The sequence below is a fragment of the Synchiropus splendidus genome, chromosome 11, assembly GCF_027744825.2.
Source record: "Synchiropus splendidus isolate RoL2022-P1 chromosome 11, RoL_Sspl_1.0, whole genome shotgun sequence".
Taxonomy (NCBI): Eukaryota; Metazoa; Chordata; class Actinopteri; order Syngnathiformes; family Callionymidae; genus Synchiropus; species Synchiropus splendidus.
In genome coordinates, this window is record NC_071344.1 from 21,102,810 (window position 1) to 21,122,032 (window position 19,223).

The following is a 19,223-nucleotide window of genomic DNA, read 5'->3' on the forward strand; positions in this document are numbered from 1 at the left end:
TGCTTGGAAGACCAGCCAGGCAACCATGCAATCCTGTAGCTTCTCCAGCGAGATGCGCTCTTGCACCCGCGGCGCCGCTAACTACATTGATGAACGCCGAGGAAGAAAAGCGTTTGCACAATGGCTAGTAAGTTGGTTTGCTAAAATAACATGACTCTCTGTAGCGATTATACGCCATAATATTCTTCCGATTATGGTGGAAGTTATTCAGCAGAAATGCAAAGCTAGAAGTAAACGGGTGAGTGGAATAATGATGTGACGTCAGTATTGCCAATGCTGTTGTCTTGTCGTGTTACCATTCTGGGGCTTGCTCGTTAGCATGAACAGCAGAATGCTTTCTTTGTTTTTATCTGTGAAGACAGGCTCTAGTGTTTCAGCATGCGAGCTGGACTAATTTCTAATTTTCTCCACAGGAGTACGATGATAAATGCTACAGTTTGGGTGGTTGCCTTATTCGATGTGCTTGTAATGCTTTCTTCACTTGTGGTGATTTTGGCAGAACTTGGAGTGATGTTTGGGAACTAGAGCGCCACGAGTCAAATACGAAGCACACTTTTGTATGGCACGTCAGCCTATCCCACTGAAGTAATGGGTCCCAGAAAAAAGGTTCAGAAACTGCTGCCACGGGTTGGGAGCAGTGAAGGGGACGTTCTCGTTCGAGCCAGTGAGTCGAGAGACTACATCAACGAGCTCTCGCATGAAGTACTCTGCCATATCTTTAGGTAAACAACTTCATTTGTTATTGTTATACTGTATATGTTTTTACTTATTTGTTGTTGTTGTTAAATTATACCGTCAATTAAGGCTTGTCCTGAAATTCTATTTTTTGTTACAGATATTTGCCTATGAAGGACATCATGTGTATGGAGTTCTTGTCCCGGAAGCTCAGAGAAGCGGTTACTCTATACCTACGTGTAGTCAAAGTAGTAGATCTATGTGCTGGTCGGTGGTGGGAGTACATGCCATCTGGTAAGAGACAACAATATTTCCAGCAAAATACACTATAAAGGTATGACATACAGTATCACCACAGATATGTGGTTGCAAATATTTGCGAAGTGCTACTGTATTTCTATACTATATTTGTTGTTTTTACATATACAACAGTGGATTGCTTGACAAAAGAAGGAAAAAAACTTTGCAGCTAACTCATAGGAGATAGGAAATAGTTTTTATTGGGTCGTCATGACTCTTCTGACAGAAACACTGAAGTATATTTAAGTTGGAAATCAGATATTTCCCTCAGGTTGATTGTTAATTTTATCAATCCATCCTAAGACGCTGATTATTTTTAAGCCTGTGTACTGAAAATAACAATACAAGTGGGGGAACCAAACTCACTTATCAGTGCTGTCATAATGTTTTTGCCGCCTTGTAGAATTTTAATTTCTTTGCATATTTGTCGCGCATAAATGTTATAGCTCATCAAACCAATTTAAAGATCAGTCAAAGACCTTGTGTTAAAAAGTGCCCTCTAACTTATACTTTCACTGTTGCATAAACTGATGATTGCATGAATCTGGTATATGTTTATGTCCATCTGGGTTTCTGTTTTCTATCTGAATAATTTCTATGCTTTGGCACAGGCTTTACCGACAGCAGCTTCCTGCTTCTTTTGAAGAAGATGCCTGACCTGGAGCAGCTCTATGGTCTTCATCCCCGATACTTGGAAAGGAGGCGTGTGCGAGGCTACCAGGCCTTCAGCATTCCTGGTGTCCTCGAGGCGCTACAGGCCTGTCCCAGCCTTCTGGTAACCCCTAAGTATCATTGAGTCTTTCACCTGGACTATGGTCACACTTCTGTGACTCATCATGTGGAATGTTGAACTCCATGAAAATGATATTGACCTCTTCAATTGACCTGTGACCATATGCAATCCTGCACTGACCCCATTCTATGCTGTGACATCACTTTTTCTGTGTAATCCCAGACCATGTTTGGTGGTGTCTTGACAAATCTCTTCAGTGAAATGGCAGTATCATGATGTGGGGCTATGGCATCCTTGATGAAAACTTACTGCAGAGACCATGCAGGTTGCTGTTTCAACCTAAAGCCTTCAGCAAAGATTTTAACAGACTGGCCAAGTGAACGCCTATTTAGAATATAACTTTGTGAATCTACTTGAGCGACCAACCAAGAGTATAGAGTTGAGTCCAGTGAAACGACTCAACAGAGATGTGAAATGTGTCCCATGAAAACTTAGTAGTGGTGTGAACAAGAAAAGAGGAATGGTTAAACTGCCCTAAATGATTGTGCCGTACTGATGGCATCATATTCAGAAATATGAGTCTGTAATGACTCCAAAGTCAAAGATAAACATATACATTGATTTTATTTTGGTTTATGTTCCTATTTGTAAAACATATGGTACATATTTTCCACATTTGTCATTATGGGACGTTTTATGTACAGTACAGTTAGGAAGCTGGAAGGGGACTTCTAAGTATCTGCGAAGTGAATGTTTTCCAGATGCACTGTAAATGCAACATCTGAAACATGTCAATATTTCATTCAGGGGGTGGAAACGTCACACCTTGAGCTTGTGGAGGCCATTTGGAATTACATGCCTCATGTCCACATTCTTGGAAAGTTTCGCAACCGTAATGGTGCTTTTCCCATTCCTGCTGAAAACAAGCTGACGATTCCAGTCACCGCAAAAATTCAGACTTTACATCTAGTAGGTGAGTAAGCAAACCTATTAATTGCACAAGCTCAACATTGCATGTCGCCCTCAGTGTCATGAGCCTAACAAGTTAGACAGAGCAAAAACCATTGGTTAACACGTTTCATTGTGTGTAGGTGTAAATGTTCCAGAGATCCCTTGTGTGTCTATGCTTCGACACCTTTATATGAAGTGGGTTCGTCTCACCAAACCTCAGCCTTTTAAAGACTTTCTGTGTGCAAGCCTAAGAACCTTCGTCATGCGAAACTGTGCCGGGCCCACCAACTCCCTCAAGTATGTCCCCCTGGTCACTGGTTTAGCTTCTGCCCGAAATCTGGAGCAGCTGGAGCTGGTGAGGGTTCCCTTCTTGGGAGGGCTCATCCAGCATGTTGTAGAAGACAGCTGGAGATCAGGTCAGAATTAGTCTCAATAAATTCTCCTGTTGGTTCACAGACACATGCTTTTTGTTCACATCAAAAATTGTTGTCATTATCCTCTTATTAACTACAGGAGGATTTCGGAATCTTCACACAATTGCCTTTGGAGCTTGTAAAAATGCTCTGGAGGTGGACTTGGGTTACCTCGTCATAACCGCTGCTCGCAGGTAAGAACGAAGTTGCATGATTTACCCTAGGGGCCAAATGAGATTAATGTAATTGGAAAATATGTGTAACTTAATAAAACAAATTTTGTTCATGAAATGAGTCAAACAAATGATCACTTCAAATATTCCTGAGAAATTTGAGAAAGTTTAACGAATTCATTACTTAAGTTGTGTGCGTGTGTGTCTGTCCTACTTTGTCCTACTACCAATTCTTGAGAATGAGGATGAAGACTTAAGGTTAACCATTTGTTTGGATGGTGAGAGGCTGGGGAAAGCATTATGGCACTGAGAAGCGTGCGTTCGTGCGGGCATGTTTTGCCATACCTCTAAGCGAGGGAACATTGCCCTCGCTTATACCAGAGCTGGGAGAATCGTGTTGGAAAGACAGCTGAAGTCCACAAACAGGATCCTGACATAGGTTCCTGGGGAGTCCAGATGCTCCAGAACAAAATGAAGGGCCTGGTTTACTGTATCGTCCACAGATCTGTTGGCTCTGTAGGCAAACTGCAATGAGTCCAGGAGGGGAGCAGTGATAGATTTCAGGTGGGATAGAAGCAGGCGCTCCAAGGACTTCATGACCACAGATGTCAGTCAGTCATTAAGTCCTTTGATCCTAGGTTTCTTTGGAACAGGAACAATCGTGGATGATTTAAAGCAGGCAGGAACATGACAGGACGCCAAGGATGCATTGAAGATGTATGTGAACACTAGAGCTAACTCTGCGGCACTTGCTTCAGAATCCGCAGCCATGTCACTGCCGTCGTCCGCCGGAAATTCTGGTGCTGGAACCCTGATCCACACAGGCTCACTGTTCCATTACGAGCAGTCACAGAATACGGTGGCCTCAAGTGGACAAAATTCAGTGTCGCAACAGACAGAACGATGAGCCTTATCAATCCATTTGAGGAAGGATAAATGTTTGTAAAGGTTGATTGAAGCTCTTTGATATCCAGTGCCCTTAATGGTGTAATGTGACTTCAGTGACTAGACTTACAGTAGTTTACTTATTGTATTGGAAGATTTTTGATATCCTGTTGAACAAATATGTAAAGAATCTATACAATTCAAAGACAATTGAGAGACTTTTATTTCTACCTTTTTATTTTTACATTTCACACATGTTCCATTCCTCAATGTCTGCAATATACATTTTTTAAACGCTAATAAACTATTACAGTTGTCACCACAGCCGACAACGACAGGTGTCTCACAGTGGTCCAGGTGACTGCTCAGACACATTTTAAATATCTAGAGGACTTTGCTTGTGAGTGCCAAGTCTTGGTTTTGAAGGTTGAAATGTCAATATAAGTACAGTAGTTTATTATAATTGGGTGCAAGTTTGGTTCAGAGTCTTGGTTAAGGTAAGCCATTTGTGTGTGTTCTTGTACTTCTATCTTTATGAGACCCTGTATGGGTTTTTAATCAACAGAGTGAGGACATCTTTGCAAAGTGAGTACATTTTGGCCAGTCCTTACTTTGTCAAGCATCATTTTGAGGGTTAAAACTTCAAAATAGCTGGGTTATTATGATTGGGTTTTAGTTCGGTTAAGAGTAAAGTTTAAGTTTAGCCATTTGTTTTAGATCTTTAGGTTTAGGGTGAGAGGCTGGGTCTTAGTCGAGAGTCGTCTTAAGACCACTTTTTTATAGTCTCGGTCTCAGATGCATTTTGTCTTGTCTTGGTCTCAGATTGGACGGACTCATGATTTCTATTCAACAACTGATCCACAAGATGGCCACAGTGGGTGCCCGGTTTTTTTGCAACTAATTAGGTATTATCTAGTAAGGTGTCTGAAGACTCAATTGTCAGACTGCTGGTGCTTCTTTCAGCTGACGTCTGATTGGTTAACCAATGTGTGCTAATATCAGCAGCTCTATATATTCTTGGTCTCGGTCTCGTCCTCCAAATATCTTGGTCTCGTCTTGGTCTTAATCTCCAAATATAATGGTCTTGTCACTGTCTCAATAATGTCATAATGTCTTGGTCTCCGTTGTTGTGGTCTTGACTACAACACTAGCGTCCGCATATATAGTTGGTAATAGGTGCACTTTGATCTTTTGATGGTGTTTTTTTTTCCCTGTTCCACTAGACTTCATGAGCTTCGCATCCAGCCATCGCTCACTAAAGACGGAGTCTTCTCCGCTCTCAAGATGGCTGAACTAGAGTTCCCTCAATTTGAAACACTGCATCTTGGATATGTGGACGAATTCCTGCTTCAGTGTAAGTTGAACAAGGAGGAATCACTTGAGGAGTACAATTTATGAGATAATTTTTCAGCAACCAGGAATGTGATATGTTTCTTTTTTTACTGCATGCAGGTAAGATGAGTCACTCAGAGCTGGTTAAGTATGGTCTCGCAGACGTCATCGAAAATCCAGGTATCATCACTGATATTGGTGTGAAGGTGGTGAATGAGGTCTTCACTCATATCAAATACCTGCTCGTCTACAACTGTCCCCACCTGCATAACCCTCACCAGTGGATTACCGGTATGTGTGAAAGACTGTTGCTGAAGATTTGTCTTCACTCACTGAACTCGCGTGTTCGCAGATCAGTCCAGATGGAGTAGACTTGCTGACCTGACGCTCGTTCGCTGTCATGCTATCAAGTTGGAGTCGTTTTCACAGTTCATCGAGTTACTCCCCAGCCTGGAGTTCATCTGTCTCGACCAGATGTTTAGAGAACCCCCTAAGGTAAAAATTCCAACACGTTTTCACACAGATGGCTTCAAATATCAAAGGTTGTTGAGTGGACTTACCTTTGGACTCAAAAGTCAGCCTGCAGTCATTGCATGTTGACCGGCGGTATCAACTCTATCAACTCTAGCCAGCACATCACATAAAGAATAGAAAGTGGTTGGGATTAGGATTGGGTGTCACTCTTGAAATTCATTTTCATGTCACTTGGTATGTATAGCCCCTCATATGATCATGACCTTTACTTACAGTGTGAACCTCTTGAGTGAAGTGCATGGCTCCATTAGGTTTGAAATAGATCAACATCACATTTAAGTAATATAGACAGTTCTCCATCGTGACACCTGCTCATCCTCGTCAGTATCCCAATCATTCTTTTTGAATGTGGAGGGAAACATTTGACATTTACATTAAAACGCTGATGCGTTAACATGCAATGACTTTTTCATCACCATTGGATGCAATTACGCTGGAGGAGAGTCGATTTATGACACTGCACTGAACATTTGATGATCAAAAAGGAAAACTACAACAGCTTTTTACAGTATTTTGCAGTTCAAGATTCAAGCATCCAATACCAGGCCACACTGAAGCAAAATGAAGAAAATGTGAAGAGAAATAGCTTTCACATTGACCATAGCCTTAAGTGCAATATTTCACTGTGTACTAAAGATCGTGATAGCGACAAGCAATCTTTCAAACATGGTGCACTGTACTGACATTCTGCCCTTTTACTCTAGTATTACCATACTGTCTGCACAGATTGGATGTGACGTGCATTTCAACTGTCCTTTCTTCAAATATTTTTTGTTTTAAAAAAATCCAAAACACTTGTAGAGACACAAGATTCATCAGTTTATGCATCATACCGAACATGTAATGCTGACCATATCGTATTTCTCACCTTGATGTCATCCCTACTTATTGAGAATTCTCATTGAGTTGAATGTGTTTATGTGTTAAGTTTTTGTTTTTCAGAAACTGTTTGAAAACATTAGGTCATTACCTTACATTACTCAAACAATAAGCATCATAGCATCACATAGCTATGTCAGGAGGAAGCAGAATGAAGAACAATCTTGCTATATCTGTCTCTCTACTCTTCTGTTCCTACTGGTTTTAATCACTCGTACTAAAATTTGTATCATCTCTATAATAGCACCTTTCATTTGTTGACACCTCACAAATGTTATTTTCATATATAAATACTTTGGACTGAGCCTTGCCAAACTTGCCAGAGGCGACTTCCTCTGTGTTTTATATTTTGAAATGAATTTAAGAATCTCATGTCCAGTCGTTAAAGAAACAGGTTAATGGATTTTAATCATATGAAGGATAGAAGGCAGTGAAGTTGTCCTATTTAGAATTGATTTGTAATTGCTTGGTACGTTTTTTTTTCATGCTATTTGTCTGACTCAGGGCTGTGCCCGGGTGGGTCTGAGTGCAGGAACTGGAATTGGTGTTTCCTCAGCACTGGTCAGCAACCAGAACACCAACAACGACAATGACAACAACAACAACAATCACCATCACAACAACAATGAGGCCAACCTTCCACCAGCTCCTGCACCGGTCAACAACAATCAAAGACAGCAGCAGCGTAACGGTATAATATTCATGCAGTTCAGAATTGTGAAGTTAAGCTGCCTACATTATTTATCTACAATATGGTGACAGTCAGGCCTGTGATTTCCTCACAGGTTTGTAGAATGTTTCATGAGGGTGGATCTACAGTATGTGACAAATGCCATTACTCAGTCTTTTCAGGCTCTGACCATTTGCGTCGTGGCTGTTTTCAAAGGACCCGTGCAAATGAATGAAGTGGAGGATGCAGAGGCGATGTTGGAGGAAGAAAACAGGGAAGTGGAGCCACAGATTGATCTGAAAGGGGATGATGTGGAGATGAAAGAAAAGGTTTCTGAGCAAGCTCCAGGACCAAGTTGCCCTGAGGGAGCCCCACAGGTGCCTCAAGATGAGGAGCAAGCAGGTCTGGTTAAACTGTTGAGTCATGATGTATGTTACAGCTACAGTTGCAGAAAATAAGATGAAATACTCTTCCTGCCTTCAGGTCCGAGTGGTTTGGTCCGACAACGCAGTTCTGCTGCTCCTAAACATCATTTGGTGGTGTCTGACTCGGAAAGCGAGGAAGAGGAAGGTCTCGCTTCACGGTTAATGCCAGCTTCCAGTTTGCACCAACCATGCACTGAAGGTATATTGGAACAACATTGCCCTTGACACTCAGCATGCTGCATAATTCCACTAGTTTGACAGTGAAAGCTTTCAATATTCTTGTGATGTTGGCAATTCTTACTCATGTTATTCAATCTATTTATTAACCAAATTGTCTAATATAATTATAGTCTAGTATATAGTCTAGTATAATTTGGCCTGGAGCGATAATCACTACCTCAAAAATACATGATGTGGAACATTTTTTTATTTACATCAAAAGTAGTCTATAAAGAAGAAAATCAATGCGAATGCTAATCCACTGAATATAAGAGGAAAAAGGTATAATTTTCTCAATGGACCATATGGCAGTAATATTTTAGTCATTTAACAGTGTACATTGTTGCTGACACTCACAGGTAAAATAGCTCTAGGTGTTATATAAAATCCTTGTGCATTTGGGATACTACTCCAAGATGACAGAACATATCTTTGCCGCTATTGAATTGCAGACTTGAATTTAGATTTGCGTTAGGATCAGTGAAACTTATTGTCGAGTGATTAAAATAGTTTCCTGTTATTTTCCAGGCAAAGGGAAGACCCCTCTGAGGCGGAACAACAATAGTCTTGTAGCTCCTGGAGATGAAGTGAAGGTTCCAATAAAGCTTCTGGTGTCAGAGCGGAGCTGTGAGAAGAGCTGCCAAGTGACGAGTGAGCAGATCAAGGCAGACATGAAGGCTGCTGCAGAGAACAAGAGGACTTGCAATAAAGGATTCAGCACTGAGGCTGAGAAAAACAGTATTAGACCTGGGACTGACTCTCAGAACCCAGGAATTAGCTCTAGGATTGGTGGAGAAGCAGCCAGAGCTGCTGTTAGGCCAGTGACTGCATGTGTAAGTAGAGCAAGGTCGTGCATGCCACGGCCTGTGGCTGATTGTGGAAGGTACACTGCCACTACATCAATTTATAGACAATCCAGCTCGAGCAGTAGAGATTCAAAAAGTGGAAGGATGAACGATGGCCTTCCCGACACTCGGACAGGTGACACCTGCTCAAGAGATTGTGCCGTTAACCCAGCTATTGACCAAAGTGACGCTGCAAATTCAGCCACGGACCACCTTCCAGATGGATTGCATTCTCACCAGCCTCAGGATCAGGACGTCACTCCCCGAAGGCCACTGACACGATCATGCACGCGAATGTCGTTGGTGTCCTTAGTACCGGAAACAGGTAAAGCTCCGCTCTCCACAGCAACAGAGCAAAACATGACATTCAAACGAGATTTGAACTCCTCATGATAGTAATGCCCCCAAAAACCAACATGGAAGGAATACATTTATAACAAACTGGTTCAGAGAGAAAGCTAGGTGATGTCACTTTTCATATTGTAATAGTGCCGTTGATGTCTCATAGAAAGTGGGCTTGTCAGATGAAGCATTGATATTTGATTATGTTTGAGTCAGACCTTTTAGTCGGACATAGAGTAACTTTCATTTCAGATGGAAAACACTCCAATTTTGTAGTTTGAAAATCAGATTAGAATAGACTGCCTTTTTTCCTTTGTCAATGGGGACATTTTGACAATTTCTTCGCATTGTACTAAGCAGCATAAAGTCACAGTCACCATTTGATAGGAACAGACCAATGATCTCTTTTGTAGATCTTGTAAGAACAAGGCCTCGACCGTCAACAAGAAGGAAGCGAATGGCTGACAAATCGACCAGTACATCAGATCCAGTGACAGAAGATGACCACGTACAGGTACTGAATTGCTGTGACGAAACATTTCCAAACGATTAACACCGTGAGTGAGTGGTACCATTCTCCTTTGTGTGAACTTTCTGATTTCCATATGGGGATCTGTGATTTCCATATGCGGATACCAGTGATGCACTTCACCACTGTCTCACTGTCCTCATTCATGTCCTGCACAGCCCTCATACAGTATATTTCTCTGATGCTCCTGACTTCCACATACAATACTACTGCCTGTCTGGGCGGTCCTTCTGACCTTCTTTGTACTTCTCCATCAGTGTCCTCAGAGCACACATCGGAACTGTTCTGCTCTATCTCACATCGCACTGTAGTGCTTCTCACTGATGCTGACTCCTCTTAATTCAACAACTCTTTCCCGCACCTTCATGGTGTGACTCATCAACTTGCTCCCTCGAGTTGTTACAGTTCTGAGAATCCCCTTTGTTCTTGAAAGTCTACACTTCAATCTTCAATCTCCACTTGTCATGAATCCTCTCAGCCTTTATGGTTTTTCAATGTTCTCATCAGAAAGTTCACTGCTTGTACTCTTCCACACCTCTACCGGGATGTTGAGGAAGTGACTTTCTGATCTTCATCCTATCAGGAGCTGCCGTTATTTCTACTTTTCTAATCCTGTGCCACCTACTCACCATTACAGGTCCTTCCTGCTCTCTCATTGTTTTCATTCATTAGTTTCCTGAAGTGGGGATGGGAATCAAAGACCAGTTCCTCGTGTTCCTCATTGGAACATGAGGAACTACTCATTGATTCCAATGTGGCAAGCAGACAAATAGGCTCAGGGATTTCTGAACTGTGCTCGCAGCAAAATAAATCAGGGAAATCATTTGATGTATTTTGAGTTTGAAGTGACTCACAAAACATAACATTTCTTTGTATTTAATCACTGCATATGGAGTTTCTGTCTGAGAGTGAGTTGAGACTGCCATTAAAATAACTGAGAATAGAATAGAGGAAATGTGTGACACAAGTAAGACATGTAAGATATGTATGACTGAATGAACTGTACTTACACAGTCAAGGTTGTAGTCCTGTGGCATTGTTGAATGACAAATAATGTGTTGTGTACAACTACTAACATGCTTTGGTACTTTAACTTTTTGTGAATTCTATTTAATTGGTCTTTTCCAGGTTTTGTCTCTGAAGAGTAAGAACCTAGTTGGCATCACTTTGACTAATTGTGGAATTACAGACCTGGTCCTAAAAGACTGCCCCAAGATGATGTTCATTCATGGTAACTTTATTCTTCTGCATTTGTTTGTTGTTATGGAATTGGTGACAATAAAACAATATTTTTTAATCATAAAATCAACAGAGACATTCATATCATTTAGTTATTATTAGACTAAATTCTGATATTTCTTTCTGGATTTTTCCCTTTATAACACACCGAAAACCACTTTTAATCATGTCCACCTCCATGATGTGTGATGTGTTATCCGCTTGTTTCAACGTTTCCACTTTGCTGTAATACACTTGATCACATCAGAGTTCATCTTTTAAAAAAAAGAGCTCATCATTCTGTAGGCATGCCGACTGTCATTTAAGCGTTGGTTGTGTGCCACAGTGGTTTACAGTGGTTTGAAGTCATAAAAGGCAATGCGGTGAAGAATATTGAAGACAAAAAAACAAAATGATGATTAAAATGTAGTATTGCTTGAGTTTTGATGTAATAGTTACTGTAAATGAACTCCAATAAAAACATACAGTAGTGCAAGGAACAACATATTATATAATGCTTTGTGTCATTTTTGTTTTGTTTGGCAAGATGTGTATATTGAATGAAGGCAGTAGGATTTTTCTCAGTTTACCATATCCATATACCCATCAGCAGATTACTCACTACTTTATCTTCTTCTATATATTTAGCCACCAGGTGTCGGGTGCTGAAGCAACTGTGGGTGGAAAGTGCTCCCATCGTCAACCGATTTGATTATGCTCAGTGTAAAAAGCTGGACATGGAACAGGTCCTGGATCAGATCTTGAGGATGCCCCCAGAGAGGAATCGCATCATATACATGCGACCTATGCACCAGGTCAGTATGCACGACTGCAGCCACACAAAACCGATGCCACCCAGGGGCATTTTAATCACATTATGTTTGGTGCTCCAGAACTCATCTTATCATGAGCCATATTTATTTCTGTGACTGACTTACAGCAAAACTTAGTTATTCAGGCTGCACCCAGTCCCTCACTACAGGAGTTTATATATCATTCACTTCTGCCTTCAAATGTGTCCTCTCCTCAGATTGACTCTGTAGCACTGGAGCGGCAGCTGTTCCAGGGACCATACCCTTATCACATTGCCATTGTACACGAGTTTAGCAACCCACCAAACATACGCAACAAGGTTCGCATTCGCAGCTGGATGGACACCATCGCTAACATCAGCCAGTGAGTTCCTCTGATTATTAAAACAATTGCTGTACAAACAAAATGCTGCCATCCCTCTTCTACCTGTGCTGTGGGCTGCACCTGCTGGGGACAAATGGAACCAGTTGCGGTCACTGTTTTTAACCCGTTCACCTTCCAGTAATGTGCCTGTCAGTAAATCACATGTTGCCATGGCAATAGTCGAAGCCAGTTGCACTTGATACTTATCACCATGGACAACAAACATAAATGGAGAGGAAACATGTGAGACATGGGTGGGAAAGTAAAAATAATTTCAACTTGTATTGAACCCCTACTGTCCGGTCACCAACTGACCAGGCAGTGAGCCGGGGAGTCGGTGCTCTGGTAACATGTGCCTCACATGTTAATGATGATCACAACAGTCTGAAATGCTGAACTAATTTAAATCACGGTTGATGGCCGATCTGTTCCAATGCAGACGCGTCTCTCCAGCGCGCCTTGATCTGATAGATCTAATAATGAGGTTGGTTAGTTTTAGAGCTGTGCTGGAGCTCAAGGTTGTATTGTCCGACATCCGACGGAGTGAACTTCAGGAATAACCAATATCGTCTAAATGGGGCATCATCATCATGATCAGTGACTCATTGCATCTTGGAGAAAAAGGACAATGAACATTTGAAACATGTCTATAAGTTAGAAAAGTCACATCACAAGATTTGTCTCTGAAAAAAACAAATGACTATGTAATTAGTAATAGCAGAAATGCGTCAAATAAATCAATAAACAAATAGGTTTCCAGTGTGATGAGCTTACAGTGGACTAGAATGTTTTATGTCATACAAAGTTAAATTAGGTTATCCTGCTCTGGGAATCTGATGATGATAGAAAAAGACAAGGAATTGGAAAGAAACATGTTAAAGGTTATTTTTGACAGAAGTCACTGCCTTCAGAGTTTTTCACACTCATTCCATTCACCTCCTGAGGATACTGTTGGAAGAAGACACCTGTTCTTGTTCAAGAATATACAAAGTGATTCAGAAAAAACCACAGCCTTCTTCAGAACAAGATCCATCCAGTTGATTTGAGTGATTTTAGCAATGTAACTAGTACTGATGGACTTGGACTTCTTATAACCGTTTCCTGATTTTCAGAACTCTCTAGGTGGCGCTGTTGGTTTTGCAGTGAAGTGAGGTTTCATTGTTATTTTTCAAATCCAAAAATTTTACCACAGAGAGTGCCGCCTAGTGGGTTCTGAATATTAGGACACGATTTTATGAAGCCTCGTCAGCCCAACACCAGTGACACGATTTCCACCCACACTAATATGGTTTTTTGCCCAATATTATCTTTATAATTAGCGCTACAATATTTATACTATGTAATAAATGTTGAGTGGTGGTATTCACAGAAAATGAGATATATTATATTTGTTCCCCAGTGGAGAAAGCGTCTCTGCAGCCAATGACAACCAACTCACCCTAGATATTGAGATACACAACATACATCAAGGAAATCCACCAAGCATCAGCATACAGAAAAATATAAAGCTACAAAAAAGTAAAGGATATTATACAATGGGGAAAATAAGTATTTCTCCCACTCCTGATTTTGTGAGTTTGCACCCTTACAAAGAAAGGAATGGTCTACATTTTGCTACGTGGTAGGTTCATTTTTAATTTGAGGGACTGAATATTTAAAAAAATCACAGAAAACCACATTCTATTAATTGTCACCATTTATTTGCATTTCATTTCGGAAAAAAAGTATTTCCCTAGCAAAACATGACTCAGTACTTGGTGGAGAAACCCTTGTTGGCAAGCACAGAGGTCAGATGTTTCTTGTATTTGGTCACCAAGTTTGTGCAGATCCCAGGAGGGATCTTTGCAGATCCTCTTCAAATCAGGACGATTTATAGGCTATCGCTTGGCAACTTGAAACTACAGCTCCATCCACAGATTCTCTATAGGATTCATGTCCAGAGACTGACTAGGCTTTAATGTGCTTCTTCTTGAGCCACTCCTTTGTTGCCTTAACTGTGTGTTTTGAGTCATCTTCATGCCGACGCGACCCATTTCAGTAACCTGGCTGAGGGAAGGAGGTTCTCACCCAAGATTTTCCCTATTCATCCTCGTTTATCCTCATTCATCCTTGATAAGGTGAAGTCGTCCTCTACCCTTATCAGAGAAACAAAGCATAAATAAAGCCAAATCCTAATGTTCCCACCGCCATGCTTGACGGTGGGGATGTCCATGGACAGCTCTTTGGTCTTGCCCATGGTGGAGTAGTAGGAATCTGATACATTGTTTGATTCTGTGGAGAGGCGTCTTTTATACAGGTAAACAGTACTTAATTAGGAATATTAATTAAGTAAGTGGACTAATCTGTGTGCTTCCTGGTCACTGTTCTGTGCAAGCCAGAATTCTTGCTGGTTGGTATGGGGTCAAATACTTATTTCAATTTCTCAAAACACAAATATGTTTAGAATTAATATCATGTGATTTTCTAATATTCTGTCAAACCTACCATGAAAATTACACACACACTCTCAGTAGGTGAAATACTAATTTCCCCACTGTAAAATGACAGTACAATTCAGTTATTGTACTATTAAGTTAAGTTGCTGATACAGTCCTCTGAAGTCACATGGCTATACTGTCATCTGCAGTAGTGCCATCAGGGCTTGACTTAACTGAATAGAACTCACTCTGATGACTGAATTAACTAACCCCCTACGTTCCTGCGCGGTCCTTGAGGTCAGCTGACCAGTTCCTCCTTCAGGTACCTAAAACCAAGCGGAAGATGAGAGGGGACTGGGCTTTCTCAGTCTGTGGCCCCCGGCTATGGAATGCCCCCCCTCCCCATGTGAGACAGGCACCATCACTGTCCACTTTTAAAACACTTCTTAAAATGCACTTTTACTCTTCGGCTTTTATACAACAACACAGCTGATCTTCTTTTTAGTAATTTTTATTTTATTTTCTTGTTTTAACTTCATGTATGTATTGTCTTTAATGTTTGTTTTATCCTGATTTTACTGCTGTACAGCACTTAGTGTCAATCTTGCATTGCTTTTTAAGTGCTATATAAATAAAATTGGTAATTGGTAATTAAAAGTCTCGATATTTTCATATTTTGTAACCTGAGTGATGCAAGGATTTTGTTTTGGTGAAGTCAAGTTGGTACTGTAAGTGTGATGATATTTCACAACGAATATATCAACACTATAGTGATTAGAGTCTCTGACAGTCGAAAAAACATTTTTGACCGATTGAAAAGAAGTCCACTGCTTCAAGGACAGATGAAGGAGAGTTCTGAGTATGTAAACATTGTAGTCCGTCCTCTATTTATCAGACAGCTTTTAAACAAAGTCTGAGAGAACACAACATAAAACTCCCTTTTAGGAAGAAACCGGTGACAGCACGAGATTCATGACGTCTGTCTCCACCGGCTGGGTTTGGCAACGGCTCCACTACAGAAATATGGTCTGTCAAAAACCACACAGTGCTCGTTCTGAAGCGTCATTATAGACCACTGTGTTGAGAAAGTCAAAATGGAGCTGGGCTCCTCTGACTCCTGCCAGGTGTTTGTGGCACAAGAAACGTCAATAAGCCTCAGTTGTTTTGCTGAAATAACAAATGTGTTTTTTGACAGAGAGTTAATCAAGTACGAGTTCTTCCCCGAGGCCACCCGAACAGAGGAGGATGTGAAGAAGTTTCCAAAATACCCATGGGGCAGGGACATCTACACACTGGAGGGTAGATATATCACACACACTCATGCGAGGCTGCAGTAAGCCTCCAGTGGGATGTGCCTCCCTGTCACATGCTGTAGTATGTCATGTCATTGTCAGGTGTTGTCGACGGCGCCCCCTACTGTATGATTACTGACTTTCCCTGGTTGAGGACGCTGAGAGCAGCAGATCCTAACAGCTACGCTCGATATGACTTTGAAGATGATGACAATAGTAAGTGAGGCGTCCTGTCGCTGTCTGTCTGTCTGTTTCCTCCATAGATTTCCAGGATATTTGATGGGAGCATAAATGCAAGCATGAGTCTGTGTGTGTGTGTGTCTGTGTGTATGAAATAGCCCACTGTAAGGAATCGAGCAGACTTCATCATTGTTGTTTGTACAGTGAGCCGAGACTCTGCTTTCTGTCTTTGATGTGTCACATCCTGTCCACAAGATATGTTGGCTTCACGCTGAAGTTGATGTTGTTCGTGGCCATAATTGAGGGAGAGGTGTGCCAGTACAAGTCAGACATAGATTGCTAAATGTCAATCAAGGCAGACTGTGAGACTTCAAGAAAAGCATTGGAAATGTTCAGTAATGGTTACTGGTCACCACTTTTCTCTTGATTTATGTTGTAGCTGAGTTAGCTCACTTGTGAAATCAGTTGGACTTGTTTTGTGAGTGGCTTGCTTCTGGTTCTCTGGTTCTGATGAATATATACTGTCACTGACGGCCTTTTCTCTTTTCTCAATGAAACAGTCGTAATTGCTTATGATTTGAACTGGTGTCATTTTGTGCCACAGCCACGATCTACGCCCCACGACGGAAAGGCCAGCTGTCTGCCGACATTTGCATGGAGACCATTGGTGAGGAGATCTCTGAGCTGAGGCAGAACAAGAGGGGAGTGTTCCAGAGAGTGGTGGTGCTGTTTCTTCATCACTGTGACACGGCAGGAGAGCCAGTAGATGACGACTACATCTAGGAGGAAGCTCGAGGCTGCAGCTTGAGCCTTGTCGTCCACAACACCACAAAGTGGTTATTGTCAATAGCCACATGGGGGCGCTGCCAAAGAGAAAGCTCTAGCATTGTGGGAACTTGCTGCAACACTACTTCCAAAGAGTTCAGACCTTTTTTTTTCCCACATGTCCCTCATAATTCTCCTATTTTTTTGTTGCGCAACATGTGGCTAGGACCAAACTCTAACGTGAGGAAGGTCCGGACTCTCGCTACAGACGCCTACCTCTCTTCGCACATGCACACATACATGCTCTCTCTCCATCTGGTCTGTCACATTGGGTCTTGATTTTGTCAGAGAAGTTCAGCAAGTGTTAGCCATAGCACGCAGCATGTTCCTCTGACTGCTTAAAAAGCCAAACAGGATTACGGAAAAAATTACACTCAGATGGTTCATTGGAGATGTGTGCCCATTCTTTAATAGTAAATGTCGAGATTCAGACCTTTTCCTACAACTCTGCTACTGCACTTTGCCACTGTGTGCTCATTGTGGACATGCGCACGCATCTGTCTTCACACGGAGAAACCAACTGAATGTAGTTGAACCGGCATCTTCTCGAGTGTCCTGGAGATATGTACAGAGAGGAGTGGAGAGTTTGTTTTCAGGATGCCAAGCACAGGTCTTGGAGGCTTCCACTATGTTTATATGTTTATAAGAAAAGTGCAAGATTATTTCTCACTGTGAAAAATAAAGATGGAGGTTCTACATCTCGCTTGCTTTTTTGTTGAAGTCCAAAAACATTGTATTTGATAATTAGGCATGTGAAAGTGTGCGTATACACAAACACGCACGTTTGTCTTCCTAGCTTAGTGAGGACTGTCATTGACATACATTGACATAATGCTTTCCTCGGCCTCTCACCCTAAACCTAACCATCTAAAACAAATGGCTAACCCAATTATAATAACCCAGCTATTTTGTACTTTTAACCCTCAAAATGAGGCTTGACAAAGTGAGGACCGGCCAAAATGTCCTCACTTTGCAAAAATGTCCTCACTCTGCTGATTAAAATATTATACTGGTTCTCACAAAGACAGAAGTACAAGAACACACACACACAGAATGTTTCAAGTTTATTTTTTTGATGGCGTTCAAAAACATTGTATTTGACAGTACATGTATATATGTGTATATATATATATATATATAGAGAGAGAGAGAGAGAGAGAGAGAGAGAGAGAATGATTACAACAGGAAAGCTGAATTTAATTGTATGTCGTTTGTGAGGTGCAACTTTGTGTTGGTAGACGTCTAACTCTCACTTTGCAGGAGAGAGCTTGATTTTTATGATGAAAACTGTGACCGGAGCAACGTTGGACAAGAAACAGCCACCTGTACACATTGTGCTAATTCTGGAGCCACTAATCTCTGCTCTTCCTGCTTTGACAAGTTGAAGAACAGCATGACACACACATGCATGCACACGCAGGCTGCCACAATGTAAACTGCTTCTTTTCTGGACTTCCCGTGTCGCTGCTTAGTGTCCGCTGCCTCCTCACATCAACCTCCACAAAGACTTCTGGAGTGACTTAACAGAGAAGAGAAAAGACAGTCAAAGGTCGCGCCAATGTCACCACTGCTGCATACAGTTTGTTTTCATAGTTAATGTTAAAGGTTGTTGTGTGGTGGGATTATGAATAAGAACATTAAAAAAATCATTCTTTACTCACTTTAAATAGTTGACTGCGCATCTCATCAGTCAGAGTTCTTCACTCTCTGGATCAGATGTGTTTATTCAGGTAATTCACTTCACCGGGAGAGCAGTCCTTATGAGGGAAACCACGCCTCCTTTAAGGCTGTGTGTGTGCAAGCATGCGTGTGCATGTGTGTTCCATCAGCCCGTCATGTCAGCTGCTGTAAACACTGAACCATCTCCAAACATTACCTTATTAAGACACACAGACAGAAGAGTGGGGAGTCAGTTCTTCAAACTCTAATCTCCATTCTGCATCAACGTTCCCAGCAGGAACTGAACAGCATCAGTGTCAAAGGTTCTCTTCATCTCACCTCTTCTGTAGCCTCAAATATGAATACATATGGAGAGCCTCTGCCTGACTAAGAAACAAAAAATAATTCAATTGATGTTTTTCTTGACGTACTGTATCTGTCCACCCCTCTTACTAGCAGGCCAACACAGTCATGTCCAGACTCTTACTGTCATTGTCCCACAGTGCTGTTGCGGATCTGTCCAGACTTGTTTCTGTTTTTTAATCCTGATT

At 41.5% G+C, this 19,223-nt stretch overlaps 1 protein-coding gene across 2 annotated transcripts; it reads left to right on the top strand.

The window, feature by feature from the left end:
- The first annotated feature begins 10 nt into the window (after positions 1-10).
- fbxo38 (F-box protein 38) lies at positions 11-17,710 on the top strand. Of its 2 annotated transcripts, none has more exons than XM_053878849.1 (21): positions 11-127; positions 500-722; positions 836-969; positions 1,587-1,750; positions 2,516-2,681; positions 2,800-3,075; positions 3,173-3,266; positions 5,354-5,484; positions 5,583-5,753; positions 5,815-5,957; positions 7,380-7,566; positions 7,762-7,947; positions 8,029-8,169; positions 8,718-9,359; positions 9,790-9,890; positions 11,034-11,136; positions 11,772-11,938; positions 12,154-12,299; positions 15,912-16,015; positions 16,111-16,224; positions 16,793-17,710. In XM_053878849.1, the coding sequence occupies exons 2-21, from the start codon at positions 589-591 to the stop codon at positions 16,969-16,971; spliced, it is 3,483 nt and encodes a 1,160-aa protein (XP_053734824.1). In that variant the 5' UTR covers positions 11-127; positions 500-588; the 3' UTR covers positions 16,972-17,710. The 2 variants fall into 2 exon arrangements, with proteins under 2 accessions (XP_053734824.1, XP_053734823.1); XM_053878848.1 differs by having other exon boundaries at positions 96-238.
- The last annotated feature ends 1,513 nt before the right edge of the window (positions 17,711-19,223 follow it).